General features: G+C 43.6%; 1 protein-coding gene across 1 annotated transcript; it reads right to left on the bottom strand.

Annotated features, from left to right (window-relative positions):
• Window positions 1-7596: 7596 nt before the first annotated feature.
• Window positions 7597-21973, bottom strand: LOC124118067 (sphingomyelin phosphodiesterase-like). The gene is made up of 12 exons (XM_046480119.2): window positions 21542-21973; window positions 17976-18140; window positions 16721-16844; window positions 16303-16409; window positions 13724-13893; window positions 13135-13245; window positions 12290-12458; window positions 11616-11689; window positions 10690-10882; window positions 9496-9585; window positions 8957-9051; window positions 7597-8095 (listed from the first exon to the last, which is right to left on the bottom strand). The coding sequence occupies exons 1-12, from the start codon at window positions 21884-21886 to the stop codon at window positions 7969-7971; spliced, it is 1770 nt and encodes a 589-aa protein (XP_046336075.2). The 5' UTR covers window positions 21887-21973; the 3' UTR covers window positions 7597-7968.
• Window positions 21974-22981: the final 1008 nt, after the last annotated feature.

Raw genomic sequence — 22981 nt, forward strand, 5'->3', positions numbered from 1 at the left:
TGTATCAGGATATATGTCCTTACCAGTTTATCAGGATATGTCCTTACCAGTGTATCAGGATATATGTCCTTACCAGTGTATCAGGATATATGTCCTTACCAATGTATCATGATATATGTCCTCACCAGTGTTTCAGGATATATGTCCTTACCAGTGTATCAGGATATATGTCCTTACCAGTGTATCAGGATATATGTCCTCACCAGTGTTTCAGGATATATGTCCTCACCAGTGTATCAGGATATATGTCCTTACCAGTGTATCAGGATATATGTCCTTACCAGTGTATCAGGATATATGTCCTCACCAGTGTTTCAGGATATATGTCCTTACCAGTGTATCAGGATATATGTCCTTACCAGTGTATCAGGATATATGTCCTTACCAGTGTATCAGGATATATGTCCTCACCAGTGTATCAGGATATATGTCCTTACCAGTGCATCAGGATATATGTCTTTACCAGTGTATCAGGATATATGTCCTCACCAGTGTATCAGGATATATGTCCTCACCAGTGTATCAGGATATGTGTCCTTACCAGTGTATCAGGATATGTGTCCTCACCAGTGTATCAGGATATATGTCCTCACCAGTGTTTCAGGATATATGTCCTTACCAGTGTTTCAGGATATATGTCCTTACCGGTGTATCAGGATATATGTCCTTACCAGTGTATCAGGATATATGTCCTCACCAGTGGTATAGGATCTGTCTATCCCTGGAGACACTATCCATACCAGTGTTGCAGGATACACTATCCATACCAGTGTTGCAGGATACACTATCCATACCAGTGTTGCAGGATACACTATCCATACCAGTGTTGCAGGATACACTATCCACACCAGGGTTGCAGGATACACTATCCATACCAGTGTTGCAGGATACACTATCCACACAAGGGTTGCAGGATACACTATCCTACCTGTTGTGTTGGATACACTATCCATACCAGTGTTGCAGGATACACTATCCTACCTGCTGTGTTGGATACACTATCCATACCAGTGTTGCAGGATACACTATCCTACCTGTTGTGTTGGATACACTATCCATACCAGTGTTGCAGGATACACTATCCTACCTGTTGTGTTGGATACACTATCCATACCAGTGTTGCAGGATACACTATCCACACCAGTGTTGCAGGATACACTATCCACACCAGGGTTGCAGGATACACTATCCATACCAGTGTTGCAGGATACACTATCCACACAAGGGTTGCAGGATACACTATCCTACCTGTTGTGTTGGATACACTATCCATACCAGTGTTGCAGGATACACTATCCTACCTGTTGTGTTGGATACACTATCCATACCAGTGTTGCAGGATACACTATCCACACCATTGTTACAGGACACACAATCCACACCAATGTTGCAGGATACTTGATCAACTTGAAATCATATTAATTTGGTACACAGATACAGTCAGCATGCACAAATACAACTGGTGTGACCTCAGAGTTAGCCTGCTACATGCTGTCACAATTTGTAAAAATATTGTAAGATTCCCGAGATATTTGTGAAAATACCCTGGATGTAAGTACATCTGTAAATAATGTTGTGAATATGTTAAGTACCGTCAATGCTCAAAACATTTAAGACGTGGGCATTTTGTCATGAGGGTTTGGAGCAGCTGTTGCCATAGTTACAACAATCAAATCACATGCAATATTCCCCTTTGTTTTGTTTGCATTTTGTCAGAATACATTTTGAATGCTATGGCTTGATGATTGTGTGCAGACTACAGGGTACTTGCCATTCAACTGATGTGATAACACATCTTGCACAGATACATCCAATGAATCACAATCCATTTTCATGATACGCATTGTCGATCACCCAACGGGCATTAGAACCATCAAGATCAGCATTATGTACAAGGAAATGAAGCTAAATGAATGTGTAATTGGGTCATATTTTGTACAAAACTTTAAAAATGAGATTCAACCTACAATTGCGAGACAGCTGCTGCTGTGAAATATAAATAAATGTTGATACGTTTGAGTAAACTTTGGGATTACATGTGAAATGAGGAATATATTTTCATGAGCATGAAAGTTCTATTTCACTGCTTGTCAAGACCTATCTGTAGTAAGCCTATTCAGGTACAACTTTTACATTTGAACAAAACTTTCAGAGCACTGGTTGTGGGGGTGGTGTTATCGTTTATGGGCCAGATTACTGGTTTATTGGTGAAGAGTTATGTCCCTTTGTGAATAAGCAGATGTTTTGAGAGTTAGAATTATGTTTGTGCATGTGTTTCATAGCTCTAAATGACTGCATGTCAAGCACGGGTAGGTTTTGAGTTTTTGAGTCAGTTTATCATTTCCATACTCTCTTAAAATCAGTGGATATATACTACTCAAAAGAAGTTAAGGATCACCCGATTCTTTAATAATGGTAAAGTTAATCTGTCATGTCATGAGATTAACCATAGTAATATGAAAGAATCAGGTGATCCTTAACTTCTTTTGAGTAGTATATATACTAGTATGTGCATTGGAGATAAGACTTCCTTTTATGTTTGTAAGGAAGGCGTTACAGACATGGATGTGTTTATGTTGATGTGTGGTAGATATCCTCAAGAGTTTCAGGTAGTAGTTGAGGACGCCATTTAACCCAACCTGAAGATTGATTGTATGAGCGGTTAGTACACAGTAGACCAGTAACCAGTTGTTATTTAATTGAGTTTATGTATTATCAACAAACTCTCTGTTTATGGGATAGTTTTTCAGGATCCTATACATTTCTCTGTTAAAAGTCCCTAAAAGATTCCAGACATATTGGTTCCAATTTGTGCATCTGGATTTCAAATATTGGCTAGAAATCCTGCAGATACAATCCACTAGTGTTTTTCTCTTAAAAGTAAGAGAGTAAATTTGGGAAGCAAATAATTGAAATTAGGTTGTCACTACTGAAATTGATAACCAGTATTCATAATTGCATTATTATTACAGTTTGTGAGTGCAGAGTAAGAAAAGAGCTGCGTAAATTTGTTGATAACTCAGTTTTAGAACTTAATCAATCTCCATGAAAAGTATGTAAATAAAACTATTGATTCTCCAGCAGCGACAGTGATAGACAGAAGATGGTGTAAATATATCCCACTCAGAGTCAACACGTTTTGGCTTAAACCCGGGATATGTTTGCTGATGTTTCAAGGCTCAAAGATGAGAGATGCCTGTTAGTTTTCCACATGTATGTCTCGTAATCAAATAGCATAGATCAATGATCGTGATGTCAATCGCTAGATTGTCTGGTCCAGACTCGATTATTTACAGACCGCCATCATATAGCTTGAATATTGCAGAGTGCGGCGTTAAACAACAAACAAACATACATCCCTAAATCAAACTGTAGTTGGAAGGTTTTGAACAATTTTCTGAGGCATTTGTTATGGCTCTGCCATATTTTCAAGTACCTTGGACTTCTAACTGACTGTGACCTGGTGATTTCAGCTAAGGAAATGACAAGTAAATACCTCCAGGTGTCATCAGGTATGAAAGGTTGTTATGAATAGTTTTATTTTTTCACTGTTGGTATTTCAGTACTTGTGGTACTAGTATTGTATTTTAGTACTGTAGTGTTAGTATTAGCCCTTCCTCTGTACATAGGGCATACCTCTGTTGCTGTGGGACTGGTCAGGTAATATAAGGAGGGGGTAGTCCTGCCCATGAGTATACTGGCATTAAAAGGATGAACCATCTCTGGAGGCACCATCCGAAAAGTAGTCACCTCCTTGTTGGGCGATGGTGGCCTAGTTGTCGAAGGCAATGCTGTTACCTGGGGCTGGGACGAGTGCTCGGGTCGGGTGGTTCCTGAGTAGGACCTGGGTACCCACAGTACGACCCGGACCCGTGGTTAGTCAAGTGATATATTGTTTAATAGCAAAGATTATCTAGAACTTCCACGGTTGCACTATAAGTGACTAATGTTCGCATTTCTTTCTGACTATGCACGCATTCCTTCTGACTTTATATGTTTGAAGAGGCGGTCAGGCAGCCTAGTGGTTAAAGCATTCGCTCGTCACGTCGAAGACCCGGGTTCGATTTCCGACATGGGTACAATGTGTGAAGCCCATTTCTGGTGTCTCCCACCATGATATTGCTGGAATATTGCTAAAAGCGGCGTAAAACCTTACTCACTCACTTATATGTTTGAATAGAGATAAAACTTCAGTCAACATCAGTGTATGCATGACCAGATCGTTTTATTTGAGTATCTAAATACATTTTGCCAGGGCTACGTTCAAACTATTCCCAATCGGACATTTGTACCTATCCCTTTAGACCAACAGTGGGTACCGGGTAGGGTGGGGTAGTATTTGGGTGGGTAGCCAGGTAGTAAATTTGGACTCGTCCCAGCCCTAATGTTAACACCATAACACATTTCCAGAATGCCGTGATCATGGGTTCCAAACCCAGATTTGCCCTTAATAATGTCTCGGATAGAGATCACCATATCCGAGACTGTGCATTACAACAATGTGGTACTGTCACTATGGGTTCTGTCCCCAGGGCCTTGTCACACTGTGATGTTATGGAAATAATGTTCAAAGCAACCTAAAACTAAACAGACTCCCACATATGTTGTCAAAGTCATATATGAAAGCAGTTAAAAGATCAACATTTTAATGGCAACAACTGATAATGTAGTCATTACTTCCAAAACTTGAATAACTATACTACTCGAAAGAAGTTGAGGACCATCCGATTCTTTCTTATTGCTATTGTTAATCTGTTATACCAAGCTTCTTTTGAGTAGTATATATTTTCCTATTTGCAGTGAAGCATCCCAATTGTCTCTAATGTAGCCCTCTTATTGTACAGGACCTGTCCCTCAAACAGATTGTAAAAAACAGAAATATTCTTGAATGGAAGTATCTGTCAAACTTGTAATAAATATATGATGACATTTATTTTCTTTAATAATTATTGATCTCAACAGGTTGATATGCAGTTATTGGAGAATAAACTTTAATACTTTGGATGAGAAAGCTGATGGTCAACTTTACATATGAAAGGTATATGTAATACCGCTGTGATAGATTATTTAATATATTTGCAATAGAGGATTCTGGTCATGATGACAGGGTCCTAATGGCAGGATCCTGAGAACAGCAAGCACAAGGAAAGGGATATGTTTTTGTATATATATAAATTCCACAGTATATATCATGTCTGTTGTTGTCCCTTGTTCTTGCCATAAAACCTATGATTGTGGCTTCGAATCCCAGTTCGATTCAATTATGTTTCTTGGTTTGTCAGCACCATACTTGTGCTTGAGGATTTCACCAAAGTGGTAAAGGTCTGAGACCTACAGCTTTCCTCCCACATTAAGTTGACACATGGTGATACAACTGGAATACTGTTAAAAGCCATTAAACCAAATTCACACACTTACGTCTATTGTACAGAGATGCACTGTGGAACTATAATTATGTTAGTGACAATGATTATTTTTTAGCATGGTCATTGCTTGGTGTTTGTTTTACTGAAAACAGTTGATTTGTCCAGTTAAATTTGTTTTGCTAATTATTTCTAGCAGTGACCAAATCGAAAATGCTCATTTCGTATCATGCACATATTGGTTTACACCACAAGGATGACATATTCCTTATCTAGACAGTGATGTTTCATGTTGAGTTGCATCCCTTAGCCATACCAGGATCAATGATTTGAATGCATAATTTGCTCTGATTATGATCCTTGGTTTGTCAACACCATCTCACTGCTTCCCACTTGAAGCTGACATGCCATGGTCGCCGTATTTGCTGTAATAAGGGCCGTTGTCGCTTAGAAAATTTACAAAGAGGGGTATTTATGAAAACTGTACACAATGAGTAAAAACATTTTCAAGGATCGGTCAGTAGTAAACAAACTTAGTTATAAGGTCTGTGATGTACAGAAGAAAATACGGACATGTATATTTTAGGCTTTAGTAGGGGTGCGATTATAAGCATTATTCAGACTGAATGAGGGGCACTTAATATGGCAAATACGGTAACTAAAATACTGTTCTTAGCGAAACTAATCCCACGCTGGGAGGACTGCCAGGATAACACCGTTTCTTTGTGGCTACTACTTGCATGTGGCTGGTGCCAATTATGTCTCGTGCACTCTCAGTTTTAGGAAGATTATATGTCCTAGTTATTGTATTTTACATTATGTTACAGCTAATTATTGTTGAATACACATTGAAATAAATTATATATTCATCACAGGCGTTACATTCTGTTGATGTTTTGTTTAATTTTGCGTTTGTGTTTATATCATGAATGATTATGTGGTCTGAGTTGCATCCCTTGGGCACGCCAGAAACCTACGATTATGGGTTCGAATCCGGTTCGCCCCGATTATGTTTCTAGGTTTGTCAGCACCATACCCGTGCTCGTGGGTTTCACCGAAGTCGTAAACGCCTGAGACCTGCATCACTTGCGGCTTTCCTCCAACATTAAGCTGACACGCCGCGATATAACTGGAATACTGTTAAAAGGGCGTTAAACCAAACTCAATCACTCACTCTTATCCCGATGGCGTGGATAGTTGCTCACAATAACAGTCACTGGATTGTCTGGCCCAGACAAGATTATTTAAATGCCGCCGACATGTAGCTGGAATATTGTTGAGCGTGTCGCTAGGTGAGTGAATGGGGTTTAACGCCACTTTTAACAGTATTGCAGTCATATCGCGGCGTGTCAGCTTAATGTGGGAGGAAAGCCCGAAGTGATGCAGGTCTCAGACGTTTACCACTTCGGTGAAACCCACGAGCACAGGTATGGTGCTGACAAACCTAGAAACATAATCGGGGCTAACCGGGATTCGAACCAACAATCATAGGTTTCTGGCGTGCCTAAGGGACGCAACTCTGCACAGCGAATCAGATTCGACAAGACGGCTTTAAGACCTGTCAGCACCACACGCTTGTTCAGGCGTTTCACCGAAGTGGTAAATGTCTAAGGCCTGCATCAGTTTTGTCTGTCATGCCCACACACACAGCGTTGAACCCAGAACATCCCCGTTATAATCAGGTCACTCCAGTGTAGTAGTTTGTTCATGTATGCACCCCAAAACAAGTTAACACCCACTGTTCCAAGGTTGTGATAGATTAGCTATAGTCATACGAAACAGCTGGATGTTCTTTAACTTGTATGGTTATATACTTGTCATGTGTGTGATCATTCGTGGGTTCTGGTTGATCTTGTCCAGCCCCTGCAAGAACAGCGTGATGGAGGTGGAACATGGCTGACATTTACTTCCAGCCCCTGAACAGAATAGGTCTTCAGCAACCCATGTTTGCTGTAAAAGGCGACTATGAGTGTCATAAGAGGCGACTAACAGGATCGGGTGGTCAGGCTCGCTGACTTGGTTGATGCATGTCAACGTATCCTAATTGCGTGGATCGATGCTCATAATGTCAATCACTAGATTGTCTGGTTCAGACTCGATTATTTACAGACCGCCGTCATATAGCTGGAATATTGATGAGTGCGACGTTTAAACAACAAACAGGCTTAAATGGCCTTGAATGACACGGACACAGGAACTCGCACATAATGAAAACATACAAGGTAGATAAATCTTCATCATGCAATAACTTTTATGTATTTATCTTGTCTTTAAGTACGACATCCTTCCTGATCCACATCAATGGTGTTGGCAAATTGACATGTGCCCCGTTCTGGGTTCGAAATGGTCCGCAGCAACCCATGCTTGTAAGAGGCAACTGACCGGGTCGGGTAGTCAGGCTCGCTGCCTTTTTGATGCAAGTCATCGAATCCAATCTGCGTCGATCGATGCTCATGATGTCAACCACTGGATTGTCTGGTCGAAACTCGATTATTTACAGACCGTCGTCCTATAACTTGAATATTGTGCGGCGTTAAACAACAAACAAATAAATTAACATGTTGGAGCTTGAACGACTGCTTCCAGTTCTTGATACACAAATACACTACTCCTCCTCCCATAGGTCCCGACACAGCTCGGGGTCATCAGAGCGGCCTGATTTGAGATGACACAACATGTCTGTTTTACAGCCTCGAGTGCATGGCGTCAAGTCCCCTCCCCTAGATTTGTGGCTGGAAGTAAAGGATCGTTACGCAGAGTAAACACACGTCCAAGAGTCAGTGTTCCGAGTATTGTTTACGATACTGGTCAGCAGCGTGAAAGTGTCTTTACAATTAACCGTCTAGAAGAAGAGCCAATTGAGGCATTTAGTTAACATTAATTAAGTGAACAGTTTAACATACCAGACTGACCTACAGTGCAACCCACCCGTGAAGATCCAGGGTAGAATATAGGCCTTCAGCAACCCATGCTTGCTGTAAAAGGCGACTATGCTTGTCGTGAGAGGCAACTAAAGGGATCGGGTGGTCGGGCTCGCTGACTTGGTTGATGCATGTCATCGATCCCAATTGCGTGGATCGATGCTCGTGGTATTAATCACTGGATTGTCAGGTCCAGACTTGATTATTTACAGACCGCCGTCATATAGCTGGAATATTTCTGAGTGCGGCGTAAAACAACAAACCAACCAACCAACTACAGTACAACCTGGTTATAATGCCATGTTTTCCTTGGAACGGATTTCCACTCAAATTACCTTTTTTATAATGCCAACCCTTCTTTTAGATGCATTGCTCTGTTGTTTTCATAGCCTATCCTTTCTATCTTATAATTGACACCTGGTACCATAGCTTAAACATGGCGACACACCGGTACACTGTCATGTGCTCAGCCAACAAGACATACATGACCAAAACATTCTTTTTCATGTCATTGAGGCCCATCATTCACCTACCTGGCTATAATGCCAACCTGGGTATAATGCCATATTTTCCCGTGTACGAAATGTGGCAATATAAACAGATTGTACTGTAATTATGAGCCTGAATTATGTAAACCTCCCTATCAAAAAGTATTTGATATACCCTACTTACGTGTTGAATTTGTTGAAGAGGTCGTCGTCGTCTTTCATCCTGTAGATGAGGTTGTTCCAGTCGCTGGGGTAACTGCCCTTCATACCGTACTCTGTCTGAAGCAGACATGTTATGTTTTCAGAAGAATTTCAAACACGTATGAAAAGAATATGTTATTGCACCAAAGTAACATTCAGAGCCGGTCTAATTACCAAGATATGTCAAGAAAATTGCTATGTTTTAAGGTATTTATATTAGCCAATGTTTCTTTTCGATCATTAATATTGTCTCACAACTTCTGATCTCACCTGGGGCTAGTTGCCTTGTCGCCAAAACTCAACAGAGTTGCGTCCCTTGGGCGTGTTCTGATCAAATCGTAGGTTCGAATCCCAGATGCACTTTAATTATAATCATTTGTCAGATCAACACCCGTTTTCTTGTGTTTCACCTGTCTGTCTCAGACCTGTATCACTTCGGGCTTTCCTCCCACATCAAACTGACACGCCATGATACAGCTGAAATACTGTTTAAAGCGGCTCTAAACTCACTCACTCACTTACCAAGGGGCTGTACTCTAGATCCCAGGAGGCGCTGCTGCCATTGTTGTTTTTCCTCAAATCAAAGACGTAGTCCTCGTAGTCCAGAATGGCCTATAAAATCACAGAACAGTCGCTGAATATTGTTTAAATCCACAGTCAGTAATATTCCAGCTTTATGACGGCGGCCAGGAGATAATCAGGTCTGGACCGGGCAAACCAAGGAATGGAAACATGAGCAACGATCCATGCTGTGTGTACGAAGATAATCAAACAGCCTCAGAGCCTGGGCACCTCATCCAGGTTATTCGCCTCGTGCTACAGGCAATAGAGTGGTTGGTGACCTATTCTAACCTGAGTCTCTGTTTACTTCATTGTTATTTTTATTTTATTCTATGTTAATAGTCTCTGTGGTTTAGTGGACAGAGTGGAAGGTCGGTGGTTCGATCCCCGGCAGTCATACCAAACGACGTGGTACTTCTTGTTACCCTGACTAGCGCACGGCACTAAGCGAATACATAAGGGCTGGTCGGCTCCATATAATGCGTCTCAGTGGAGTATGTTAAACTGTAGCACAATCTAATCGCTAAACAAAGATCTGAGGACATCCATTACGGGTAACGTCAGAACGACCTTTCATCGCTTACCAGATCAGGAAAGTGACAGTCTGAATGTGTTTTCTAATCATGCAACCTTGAAAACGTTAACACGAGGTATTCCGAACGACAGCAACGGCCCGTACGACTGATTCCGTCCATCTCGCGCTTCCGTGAATAAAGATTTGAACGGAGGAGACGTTGCACAGTACGTGGGAAGCACTGCCATACAATCGCAACCATATATGAAACATTCCGGAATGTTCGTTTGGTCAGTTTTCAAAATTTTAATCGAGAACTGTGTCAACATATTTTTCAAGCGTAGTCTGAAATGGAAGTCGCCAGGTTGAAACGAGTGCCGTAAAGCTCGAGAAAGCTGCTTTCTAATTGGCTGGTGTCGACTTCTTGTTAGCCCTTTCAGTGGTCGGTCCAAGTTCGCGAAAGGTCGGTCTGACGTGACCCGTAATGGGATGTCCTCAGATCTTTGTTTAGCGGCAGCGAGAACATAGATCTGATTTTAATGAGATTGAACTGCAGCATATTATCTCAATGCACTAGCAATTCCAGACTATCACAAGCAGCCATAGCTGTCGTAGGCTCATTAGTTGAGGGAATGACTTACGAAGGAGGAGTTGGCGTAGAAGCCGTCCATGGTGTAGATCCTGTAGTTGGGGTTGTTGTTTGAGTAGGGCGTCACGGACCCGCCCACGTAGGCCACGTTGACAGGACGGGTGAGGTTGGCGACGTCGTAGTACACGCGGAATTCGTCTGTGTGGGTGTGGCCGTTAAACTGACCCACGATTGTGCTCTCGTACCTAGAGAATGTCGTGTGAAAGGCTAAATGTTTTGTGTGTGTGTGTGTGTTGTTAAACGTCGAACTTAGCAACAATTCAGCTATCTGAAGCATCGTTCTTAGCGGTGGGGATACGATGGCATGCATGAACCACCCGATACCGTGTGTCACCTCTTAGGACAAGCGTGCATGTAACCCGGATATTCACGGTACACGAGGATGTTTACCTCACACCTTTGCTGTTTGTTTGTTTGTTGCTTAAAGGCGATCTCATGAATATTCCAGCTATATGACGGCGGTCTGTAAATAATCGAGTCTGGACCAGAGAACCCAGTGATTAATATCATGAGTATGGATCCACGCAATTGGGATCGATGACATGCATCAACCAAGTCAGCGAGCCCGGCCACCGTTCGTCGCCTCTTTCGACAAGCATAGTCGCCTTTTACAGCAAGCATGGGTTGGTGAAGACCTATTCTACCCCGGATATTCACGGTCTCACACCTTTGCATAAACGTGTAGCAGCAAGTTTTACAAATATTAAGACACGGGCCTGACTCTAAAGAAAATGGGGTGTGGCAGCCTGTTTTATGAATCTTCTGTAAAACGCGCGTCAGCTAGTCTATGCAAGACAAGACATTAGAATCACCCGAGTGAATTCCGATAGCTAGACCCCTGTTTCTTGGCGGTTACTCGAGGGTTGACTGAGTTCGTTATATCCGTACTGAACTGCATTAGACAGAACAGCAACTCACCTGCTGACAATGTTGTAGTAGTTCCAGCTCCACGATTTCATGCAGTCTGTTGGTGTGTGTGTTAGAATGAATACCTGGGAACAAACACGTTCGTGTTGACCATGTTACTGTTGGTGGTTCGTGGGAGAAGGAGACGAGACCAATGTGATTCACCAATGCCTGGCTAGAACTAAGGGACATGATAGATCCCACATCTTGGGATTGGTTTTAGATTCCTCGGAGTCATGGCCCTTTGTCGTAACAGGACCCAAGACCGCCTCCGTGGTCTAGAGGTAGAGCGTCCGCCGGGGTTCGATCCCCGACAGCGGTCCCCGGCCGCGTTAAACCAAAAGACGTTAAAATGTGTCTGTGTCTGAGTGGGGTATTCATGTTAAACTGCGGCATGGTATTTCAGTGTGCTAGCACTATAGATCGGCAGCAGTCCGGACTAGTACAAGCACACACACACACACACACACACACACACACACACACACACACACACACACACATACACGTGCATGCACGTCGCTATATAAGTGCAATAATCTTGGACGCGACGTTAAACCCCATTCTCTCTCTCTCTCTCTCTCTCTCGCTCTCTCTCTCTCTCTCTCTCTCTCTCTCTCTCTCTCACACACACACACACACACACACACACACTCACACCAACATCACCCGTATTCTTCTCTGACCTTCTCCCCCGCGTCCTCCGCGCTCTGTAATGTCTCCGCCAGCCACTGCAACTGGCCAGCGGGGTCGGTGTTGTTGATCATGAGCCACCAGTTGCCACTGTAGCAGAAGATGTCGTTGACGGAGATGATGCGGAAGCCGTGAAATGGGGACATGGTGTAGAACCCCCCTCTGTTGGAGAGACAGAAACAATTGATGAGAAGTTTGCGATCGGCTTGACAGACAGAAAGTTTCAACTTTCGAGACTGCTTGTCCTGGGCCCTGCTTCACAAAGAGAACTTAGCCCAAGTGTGTGTAGTATATACTTATACGACTAATCTCTTGTACCTCATTGCTGTCTCCGGACATCCTCCGTTGTCCAGTGCATAGAGTGTCTGCCTGGGCAGCGGAAGGGGGGTGGTTCGATACCCTGGGGGCGTCATACCAAAAATGTTAAAATATGGTACTTGATGTTTCTCTGCCTGGTGCTCGGCAATGAGGGGATAAAACAAAGGACTGGTTGGCTCGGAATCAGAATACTGTGTCTGGGGACTAGCACCATGAAACCGGCATTAGGCAGGAATAGCACAGGGACACACAGAGATACAAACACGCACGCACGCACGAACACGTCGCAACATAAGTACAATAATCTTGAACGCGACATTAAACCCCATTACACCACGTCACCTCACCCTTAGTACTCAGTTCAAATAATAATAATGGCTTGATAAAGGAAGGGGCGGTAGGGTAGCCTATTGGTAAAGTGTTCAATGGTGGACAAAGGCTCGATTCTATTCCCCATATGGGCACGCACGCACGCACACACACACACACACACACACACACACACACACACACACATCACCTCATGATTGTCTCCCTTGTGTCTTGAGGCAGCCAGCGTCCCCAATTGTCTGCCATGGCGGAGTACATCCAAGCTACAGAGTTATTCCCCGTGATGAAACTTGGCGGGAAACTGAAACACCATTTTGAAAACTGAATATTCATTCGGCAGAGATCTATAAGCCACTGACAGTTGACAGTCGGATTCATTTATTTGCCTAGTTGACACTTCAGCGAATCCTCGTATGACTTCAACGCTCAATCCTTTGAAATTAGGTGCAATATTGTAAAATGTTCACAATATGTCAACAAACAGACGTTTCTGTTCCAAATAAATTGGCAGAAACGTAACAAAATACAAGAAATGTTTGCCAAAAATAGATTGCAAATAAAAAAGATTGCATAATAAAATAAGTGGGTATAAACTAATGTTGTTTGTTTGTTTGTTTTTTAACGCCACACACAGCAATATTCCAGGTATATGACGACGGTCTGTAAATAATCGAGTTTGGACCAGACAATCCAGTGATTGATATCATGAACATCGATCCACTTGGGATACGATGACAGTATAAACTAATGTCAAACTGACCAATTGAGAGAACTCCTACCTATCACATGGTGCGCTGTCATGGTTACCGGCACAGAAGTACACCTGTTTTCGGGGCAGGTACTTGTCGAAGTAGGACACCAGTCGCTCTAGAGCCGAAACCTGGTCACTTCTTGACTGGTTCCAGACGTCATGTGCGGTGATGTCTCCCGTGAATATCACGAAGTCAATCTGAAAGACATCAGTGTTGTGGTGAAGATAGGAATATGTCATTAACAACTATATTTCCATACCCGTGTCATGTGATGTCATACAGCCAAAGGCAACCAGAGGTTGATAGCATAAACACCGATCAACGCCGTCGAGCTACGATTATACACAACAAACCAGGTCAAACATATAGCCCTCGGATCTTGCTTTGGGTCTATTTTTACAAGTAAAGGTTTGGGGGACCTGTCTGCCCTGGAACCCAGCGGCCTGTTGAGACAACAGAATCCTGACAGAAAGGCACACATGGAGTTCTTAGGACCTATTCGCCCATGGAATCCCCACGGGTAGACAAGCAGTCAGTACTAGGGATATAGTATGCCCTAGAATCCCAACGAGGAGAGAAACATGGCTACTGGGGACCCATCTATTCTGCCCTGGAATCCCTACGGAGAGAGAAACATGGCTACTGGGGACCCATCTATTCTGCCCTGGAATCCCTACGGAGAGAGAAACATGGCTACTGGGGACCCATCTATTCTGCCCTGGAATCCCCACGGAGAGAGAAACATGGCTACTGGGGACCCATCTATTCTGCCCTGGAATCACCACGGGGAGAGAAACATGGCTACTGGGGACCCATCTATTCTGCCCTGGAATCCCTACGGGGAGAGAAACATGGATACTGGGGACCCATCTATTCTGCCCTGGAATCCCCAGGGGGAGAGAAACATGGCTACTGGGGACCCATCTATTCTGCCCTAGAATCCCAACGAGGAGAGAAACATGGCTACTGGGGACCCATCTATTCTGCCCTGTAATCCCCAGGGGGAGAGAAACATGGCTACTGGGGACCCATCTATTCTGCCCTAGAATCCCAACGAGGAGAGAAACATGGCTACTGGGGACCCATCTATTCTGCCCTGAAATCCCCACTGAGAGAGAAACATGGCTACTGGGGACCCATCTATTCTGCCCTGAAATCCCCACTGAGAGAGAAACATGGCTACTGGGGACCCATCTATTCTGCCCTGTAATCCCCACTGAGAGAGAAACATGGCTACTGGGGACCCATCTATTCTGCCCTGAAATCCCCACTGAGAGAGAAACATGGCTACTGGGGACCCATCTATTCTGCCCTGAAATCCCCACTGAGAGAGAAACATGGCTACTGGGGACCCATCTATTCTGCCCTGTAATCCCTACGGGGAGAGAAACATGGCTACTGGGGACTCATCTATTCTGCCCTAGAATCCCAACGAGGAGAGAAACATGGCTACTGGGGACCCATCTATTCTGCCCTGGAATCCCTACGGGGAGAGAAACATGGCTACTGGGGACCCATCTATTCTGCCCTGAAATCCCCACTGAGAGAGAAACATGGCTACTGGGGACCCATCTATTCTGCCCTGAAATCCCCACTGAGAGAGAAACATGGCTACTGGGGACCCATCTATTCTGCCCTGGAATCCCTACGGGGAGAGAAACATTGCTACTGGGGACCCATCTATTCTGCCCTGAAATCCCCACTGAGAGAGAAACATGGCTACTGGGGACCCATCTATTCTGCCCTGAAATCCCTACGGAGAGAGAAACATGGCTACTGGGGACCCATCTATTCTGCCCTGGAATCCCTACGGGCCGTGAAACATGGCTACTGGGGACCCATCTATTCTGCCCTGAAATTACCACGGAGAGAGAAACATGGCTACTGGGGACCCATCTATTCTGCCCTGAAATTACCACGGGCTGAGAAACATGGCTACTGGGGACCCATCTATTCTGCCCTGAAATCCCCACTGAGAGAGAAACATGGCTACTGGGGACCCATCTATTCTGCCCTGAAATCCCCACTGAGAGAGAAACATGGTTACTGGGGACCCATCTATTCTGCCCTGAAATTACCACGGGCTGAGAAACATGGCTACTGGGGACCCATCTATTCTGCCCTGAAATCCCCACTGAGAGAGAAACATGGCTACTGGGGACCCATCTATTCTGCCCTGTAATCCCCAAGGGGAGAGAAACATGGCTACTGGGGACCCATCTATTCTGCCCTGGAATCCCCACGGAGAGAGAAACATGGCTACTGGGGACCCATCTTTTCTGCCCTGGAATCCCCACTGAGAGAGAAACATGGCTACTGGGGACCCATCTATTCTGCCCTGAAATTACCACGGGGAGAGAAACATGGCTACTGGGGACCCATCTATTCTGCCCTGAAATTACCACGGGGAGAGAAACATGGCTACTGGGGGCCCATCTATTCTGCCCTGGAATACCTATGGGGAGTGAAACATGGCTACAAGTGACCTGTTTATTCTACCCTGTAATCGCCGCGTCGAGCACTGATAATGGTGACCTGTTGTCCTACCCCAGACTACCGACAAGGTATTGGAAAGGCAACTACCGGCGCAGAAGCAACTGCCTCACCTGATCGGCCTTGGTGGCGAGGTCTTGGAAGAGGTTGTCCACCAGGGAGAGGGGCGCGTCACAGCTCCGGTAGTCACCCCATCGGCCAGCTCCCGCCTCACCCTCGCCTGAAGGGAGAAACAATATAAATAGTTGTCTTTCAGCCCAGAAGGTTGGAATATACTGATTCTTTAAATATGTTTTCTGTTCATATGACATTCATTCATTCATTCATTCATTCATTCACTCATTCATTCATTCACTCATTCATTCATGCATTCATTCGATCATTCATTCACAGAATTATGAACGTCATTTCACGAGCAAAGTGAAGGCCTTTCGGTAATTTAATGTGTGGAGTTTCTATACGGTTTAGATGATTGTTATGAGGGGGTGTGTCAGTGTGAAATGTCAACCTCGTCTCCGCATCAATGTTTACCTGGTTTTCCGTCGTTGCTACGACAACATAGGGGTTCGTTGCAGTTGGCGCTTCTGCCAGGCTGGTACATCATGTCGATGTGTATGTCGGTCAGCTGCAGGAACCGGACTTTGGGGGAGCCAGGCTACAGACAGCAGAAACATCACAGAAACATCTCAGAAACATCACAGAAACATCGCACAAACATTACAGAAACATCGCAGAAACATTACAGAAACATCTCACAAACATCGCAGAAACATCACACAAACATCGCACAAACATCGCACAAACATCACAGAAACATCGCACAAACGTCACAGAAACATCGAAAAACATCACAGAAACATATCACAAACATCACAGAAACATCTCACAAACATCACAGAAACATCGCACAAACATCACAGAAACATCGCACAAACATCACACAAACATCTCACAAACATCACAGAAACATCTCACAAACATCGCACAAACATCACAGAAACATCACAGAAACATCGCACAAACGTCACAGAAACATCACACAAACATCGCACAAACATCGCACAAACATCACAGAAACATCGCACAAACATCACAGAAACATCGCACAAACATCACAGAAACATCTCACAAACATCGCACAAACATCACAGAAACATCACAGAAACATCGCACAAACATCACAGAAACATCACAGAAACATCTCACAAACATCACAGAAACATCGCACAAACATCACAGAAACATCGCACACACATCGCACAAACATCACAGAAACATCGCACAAACATCACAGAAACATCGCACAAACATCACAGAAACATGGCAGTTACAAACAACAGTAACCTCAGGGAGTAGAGGTCAAGGTCACGGATGTTTATTTAAAATATACCTGCTTAGGATAATTTTAATTGATACATGTCTCGATATAAACTGAAGGGCAAAAGGAAGTAGACACTTTGTTAAACGTTACATGCCTGTACAAAACTGTCGCCGAAACACCGAAACTTAAGGTCCAAAACACAACTATGATAGCCGTATCAATTTACATGACCGCTGAATAACCATTTCTTGTAACCGTTTCAATTTTAGACACTATGAAACATGGGTGTATACTTTTTTTTTGCCCGACTGTTTAGAAAACCGGTTTGAGTATTTACCGTAGTGTTTTATTACATTTTTCTTTCTATTTACCTTGTACCAAGAATAAAGATAAAATAAAGAAAATACGAATAATCGTTCTGTTATTACACTTATATGTTGATACCGTACGCGATCATGACCTCACCGCCGGGGGTTGAGGGGGTTTAACAGGAGGTTTCGGCGTGTTTGGGAGGGTGATGTTCCACATGTCCAAGGGGTTGTAGGGCGTGGCACAGGACGGCCCCAGGATGGTGCCACAGATCTGGTCAGGGGAGAGCACCGCCTGCTGGACGACAGTGATAGCCATGTCCTGTGAGGAAACAGCGAGAAGTTCCAGTAATGTCACACTAATATTATCCATAGCTTAACATGTGTCACGATCGAGTGAGTTAACGCTGCTTGATGTGGATCAATGCCCAAATTGATACTGGTCTCAGACGTTTTATACTTTGGTGAAATCCAGGAGTACTAGAAACATAAACAGGGCGGGATTCGAACCCATTTCTGGGACGCCTAAGGGGGTGGAACTGTGCATGTCGAATTGCTCCTTTGACGACTGGGCCATATTAGACACGTTTCTATGATAAACAACCGAATATTTAATATTTTAATATCATTTTTCTTAAAGAGATCATAAATGCAAAAACTGTTGCTGTTTTTTTTAAAACATTTTTTTTCCTTATACCCAAATCGCCGATTGAACTAACATGTCCCCTCTCAGGACCCGTTGGTACCACCTGTACCATTGTTCAACACTGTCAAAAATATGTTTGAAATGTAACATGTTTAGGAATGTGTTTAATTCAAAACGGGATACACATTTGGTGTGTTCTATGTAACACACGCAAAGAGCCAACGCCTAAACACCACCTAAACACTACATCCCCATAATCATATTGTCATTAGACAATAAGACAAATGTGGATAAGATGTATGATATATATTGAAATTAGATGTGCAAAACAGATTCGCAGACACTTGCATAACACATATACCACCAGGAGTTACAACGAACTTGCTACAATATCAACATTAAAATGTACAAATAAACCAAGCTGGGTTATGTGACTAGCAACATTGACAGCTGTAACGACAAGCCTGCGTTGCGCAGGTGGTAGAGAGAAGGACCTACAAACCAATCTCGCCGATGTTTAATAAATGTGTAGTTGCTGTGTAACTCATCATAGTGCTCTCATACAGGAGACGAAAGCTGATTTTGAAAGTATATCTGATTACCACGACATACCCTTCACTTTTTTAGTCCCCCACCCCCTAACCCCTTTTTAAGACACCTACAACGAAGGTATACGTATCAAGGGGGAAGAGGTGTACGGGACTTTCCCTTTTTTAGACACAGGTTCAGTTGTTAATCATCTTCCAGAAGCAAGGGAGTTAACTGGCTTTAAAAGTCAAGTTTCCAGTCAGTTATCTCCCTTGCCTCGGAAGATGGCTGTTAATACGTAATCCCACACATGTCAAAATTATGGGACAAGGAAGGTGTTTCCGTTTGTGTTTTGGATCTTAACACATTTTTTACATTGTAGGCACTGCCATTTACTGTGTAAAGGTGCATCGCTTATCACTTCATGGATCCACTGGTTGTAAGTTCGAATCTGAAATTATCAGCACATTCTCCATGCTTATGGGACTCGCCAAAGTTATAAACTTCAATTGATGTTTTTCTATCACTGAAAGGCCGTGGTATCTATCTGAAATAATGTCCAAAGAATTATTAACTTTTCACGCTCACATTTTAATATTAAGAGTAAGAATTGATCTTAAGCAACCCATGCTTGTCGTAAGAGGCGACTAACGGGATCGGGTGGTCAGGCTCGCTGACTTGGTTGATGCATGTCATCGTATCCCAATTGCGTGGATCGATGCTCATGATGTGAATCATTGGATTTTCTGGCCCAGACTTGATTATTTACAGCTCGGCGTCATGTAGCCGGAATATTGCTGAGTGCGGCGTAAAACAACAAACATTCAATCATTAAGGGTAATCATCGAAGGGTCACTACATTATCGTTCTATTTTTTAATGTCTCTCAATTTATATACATGTAATTCCTAAGTTGTAATTAAAACACTGATGTCGTGTGCAGACAGGGAATTATGTCTACTAATACACATCAGGCACGTGACTTTTGTGTTCATCCAGCAGTGAATGGGTACCCGGTAGGATGAGATGGTATTGTGATTGTTAACCTTCTATCGCCTCACAGGCAGCTTGGGTTGTATACTCATCATGGAGTTGAGAATTGGAGTGCACTCTGATCCGTTGACCGGGGTAAAAATAATGCAGCGCCATGACCATTCACTTAGTGAATAAACTGTGGTGCATCATTAACTACGTTATTATATTATCTAACTGACGGGTCACTTTAGGTCGTGTGGGCAAGATAATAAGGACAGTGCAAGTACGTCACAATATAAGCTGCAGGCTCGATTTAGCTATCTAAAACGTCACTGGCCTGGTTTTGTATCTATAGCGTTCAATACGAACTCGGTCACATAATTCAACCTTATCTCAGAACGTACATACCAAGTTAATCGATAAGATATAATTGACTGGGGTTTGTAGCCTGGGAGTGAGTGAGTGAGGTGTTACGACTCTTTTAGCAATATTCCAGCAATATCACGGCGGGGGACACCAGAAATGGGCTTCACACATTGTACCCATATCGGGAATCGAACCCGGGCCTTCGGCTAGACGAGCTAACGCTTTAACCACTAGGCTACCCGTCTGCCCCTTGTAGCCTGGAACTTTGCCACTTGTTTTAATGAGTGAGTTTAACGTCGCTTGTGTAGTATGTCAGTTATATCAGGTGAGACGTGTCTGCGTGTTCAATGTGAGTGAGTGAGTATGGTTTTACGCCGCCTTTAGCTATATTCTAAATATCACGGCGGGAAACACCATTGGATTCACACATTGTATCCATGTGGGTTGTTTTTGGAACCCTGGCCTTCGGCGTGACGAGCGAACGCTTTTACCACTAGGCTACCCCAATTGTATTTAAAATTAAACCTGTGAGACGAAATATACGTTTCATAAAAGCCTCTTGCAACAATGTATGTTTTTCGACAATATGACGCTTAAATATTATTTTTAATCATTTTCTGGGGCAACATATTTTTTTTCTATGAAATCTCAGGTGTCCCTCAGGATATCAAGCGGCCGGTCGTTAACAAAGCTTCATGATCGACGTGAATCTTGGATTTGAACTCACAACACTATGCAGCCACCGAGATATCAGTGAAATGAAAGCCACGATGTATTATATACCCACGTGAGAGTGATCTCCCCACGCCAGAAACCTATGATTGTGGGTTCGAATCCCGGTTCGCCCCGATTATGTTTCTAGGTTTGTCAGCACCATACCCGTGCTCGTGGGTTTCACCGAAGTGGTAAACGTCTGCGACCTGCATCACTTCGGGCTTTCCTCCCACATTAAGCTGACACGCCGTGATATGACTGGACTACTGTTAAAAGCGGCGTTAAACCCAACTCACTCACTCAACCCACATAGAAACCCTATTCCTTCTTTATCGCACTGTTTAAACACAGGGAGTTATCGTTTCGACTAAAACATCCCTTTTTATGGAATACTACAAGGGACATTGTCGCGTTGTCAGATCGCTTATTTTTCTGTTTCCATTACACTCGCGAACAACCCCATCACTTCAAATGTAATTAATGCCAAGAACATACCTTATATTCTCTTGTAATATATCGACACACCCTTTCGTCTTGAATCCTGCCCTTTATGCATATAGCCGTACATATCTCGACTATGTCATTCTCAGGGCGTTTTTGCACGACTAACGTGTACAGTGTGGTTGCCAAAAGTTTGCAAGCCCAACACTTCTCGTTGGCACTGAGTTCACCGCCATGCCGAGTCTCTTCACGAAGCAGGTGCTTCTTCGCCAATTCCACTTTCTGTTGGATGAAGTCGGCATCGGAATCCGACTGTTCGAACAGTTCCACATTCCTATCACTGCCTTGTATTGCAACAAGAACTGCACACATGCAGCTCATTTTCGCAAACAACAACATCACGAATAGTTGAATCAGTTCTCAAACGACGAAAGACAAACACGGCTCATTAGCAGATCGTCCCCATGACAGTCTGCTCGGTTGTTGTAGTGGAGAAACTATGTGTCATAGAGATAGGTTTATCGCTGACCAGTGTACAAAGTACAAGTCTCGGGATGGTTTGGTTGGTTTGTTGTTTAACGCCGCACTCAGCAATATTCCAGCTATATGACGGCGGTCTGTAAATAATCGTGTCTGGACCAGACAAGCCAGTGAATGACATCACGAGCATCGAGCACGCAATTGGGATACAATGGCACGCATCAACCAAGTCAGCGAGCCTAAACTCCCGATTCCGTTAGTCGCCTCTTACAACAAGCATAGTCAGTCACCTTTGACGGTAAGAATGGGTTGCTGAAGACCCATTCTTCACAGGACACCCAACGCAAACATTTGGAAGTGAGATGGTCAATATGGCATCACATCCATATCAGAAACAAGAGTGATGACATGTTGACCATCTGAGGAACCTGAGGAAAAACACAACTTCTTGCATGTAATGTGATATACACTGCCTGGCAAACGAAAGCATCTTCCCATGTTTGATGGTGGTGAAAATGAAACAATCAAGAAATCTTTTTTCAAAGGTGAAGTAATTGATACGACTATCATGGTTGTGCTTTGGACCTTAAGTGTGCAGACCGCCTATAGCACTATAAATCGGCATCAGTCCGGACTAGTACGAGTAGACACACACGCACACACGCACACACACACACACAGAGAGTCGTCAAAGTGCCACAATTCACTATGCAGAGTTGCGTCCCTTGGGCACACCAGAAATCGATGATCAAGGGGTTCGAATGTTGGTTTTTGCCATGATTATGTATTTAGATTTGTTAGCACCATATCCATATTGTGTTAAACACAACTCACTCACTGACTCCATATGGATCTCTTCTTACTGCTGACCGCCTCCGTGGTCTAGTGGTAGAGCGTCCGCACGAAGAGCGGAAGGTCTGGAGTTCGATCCCTGGCCGCTTCATACCAAAAGACGTTAAAAGATGGTACTTGTTGTTACCCTTCTGGCGCTCGGCATTAAGGGGCTAAAACAAG

Source organism: Haliotis rufescens, unplaced genomic scaffold (assembly GCF_023055435.1).
Source record: "Haliotis rufescens isolate VD_foot unplaced genomic scaffold, xgHalRufe1.0.p SCAF_15, whole genome shotgun sequence".
Classification (NCBI taxonomy): Eukaryota; Metazoa; Mollusca; class Gastropoda; order Lepetellida; family Haliotidae; genus Haliotis; species Haliotis rufescens.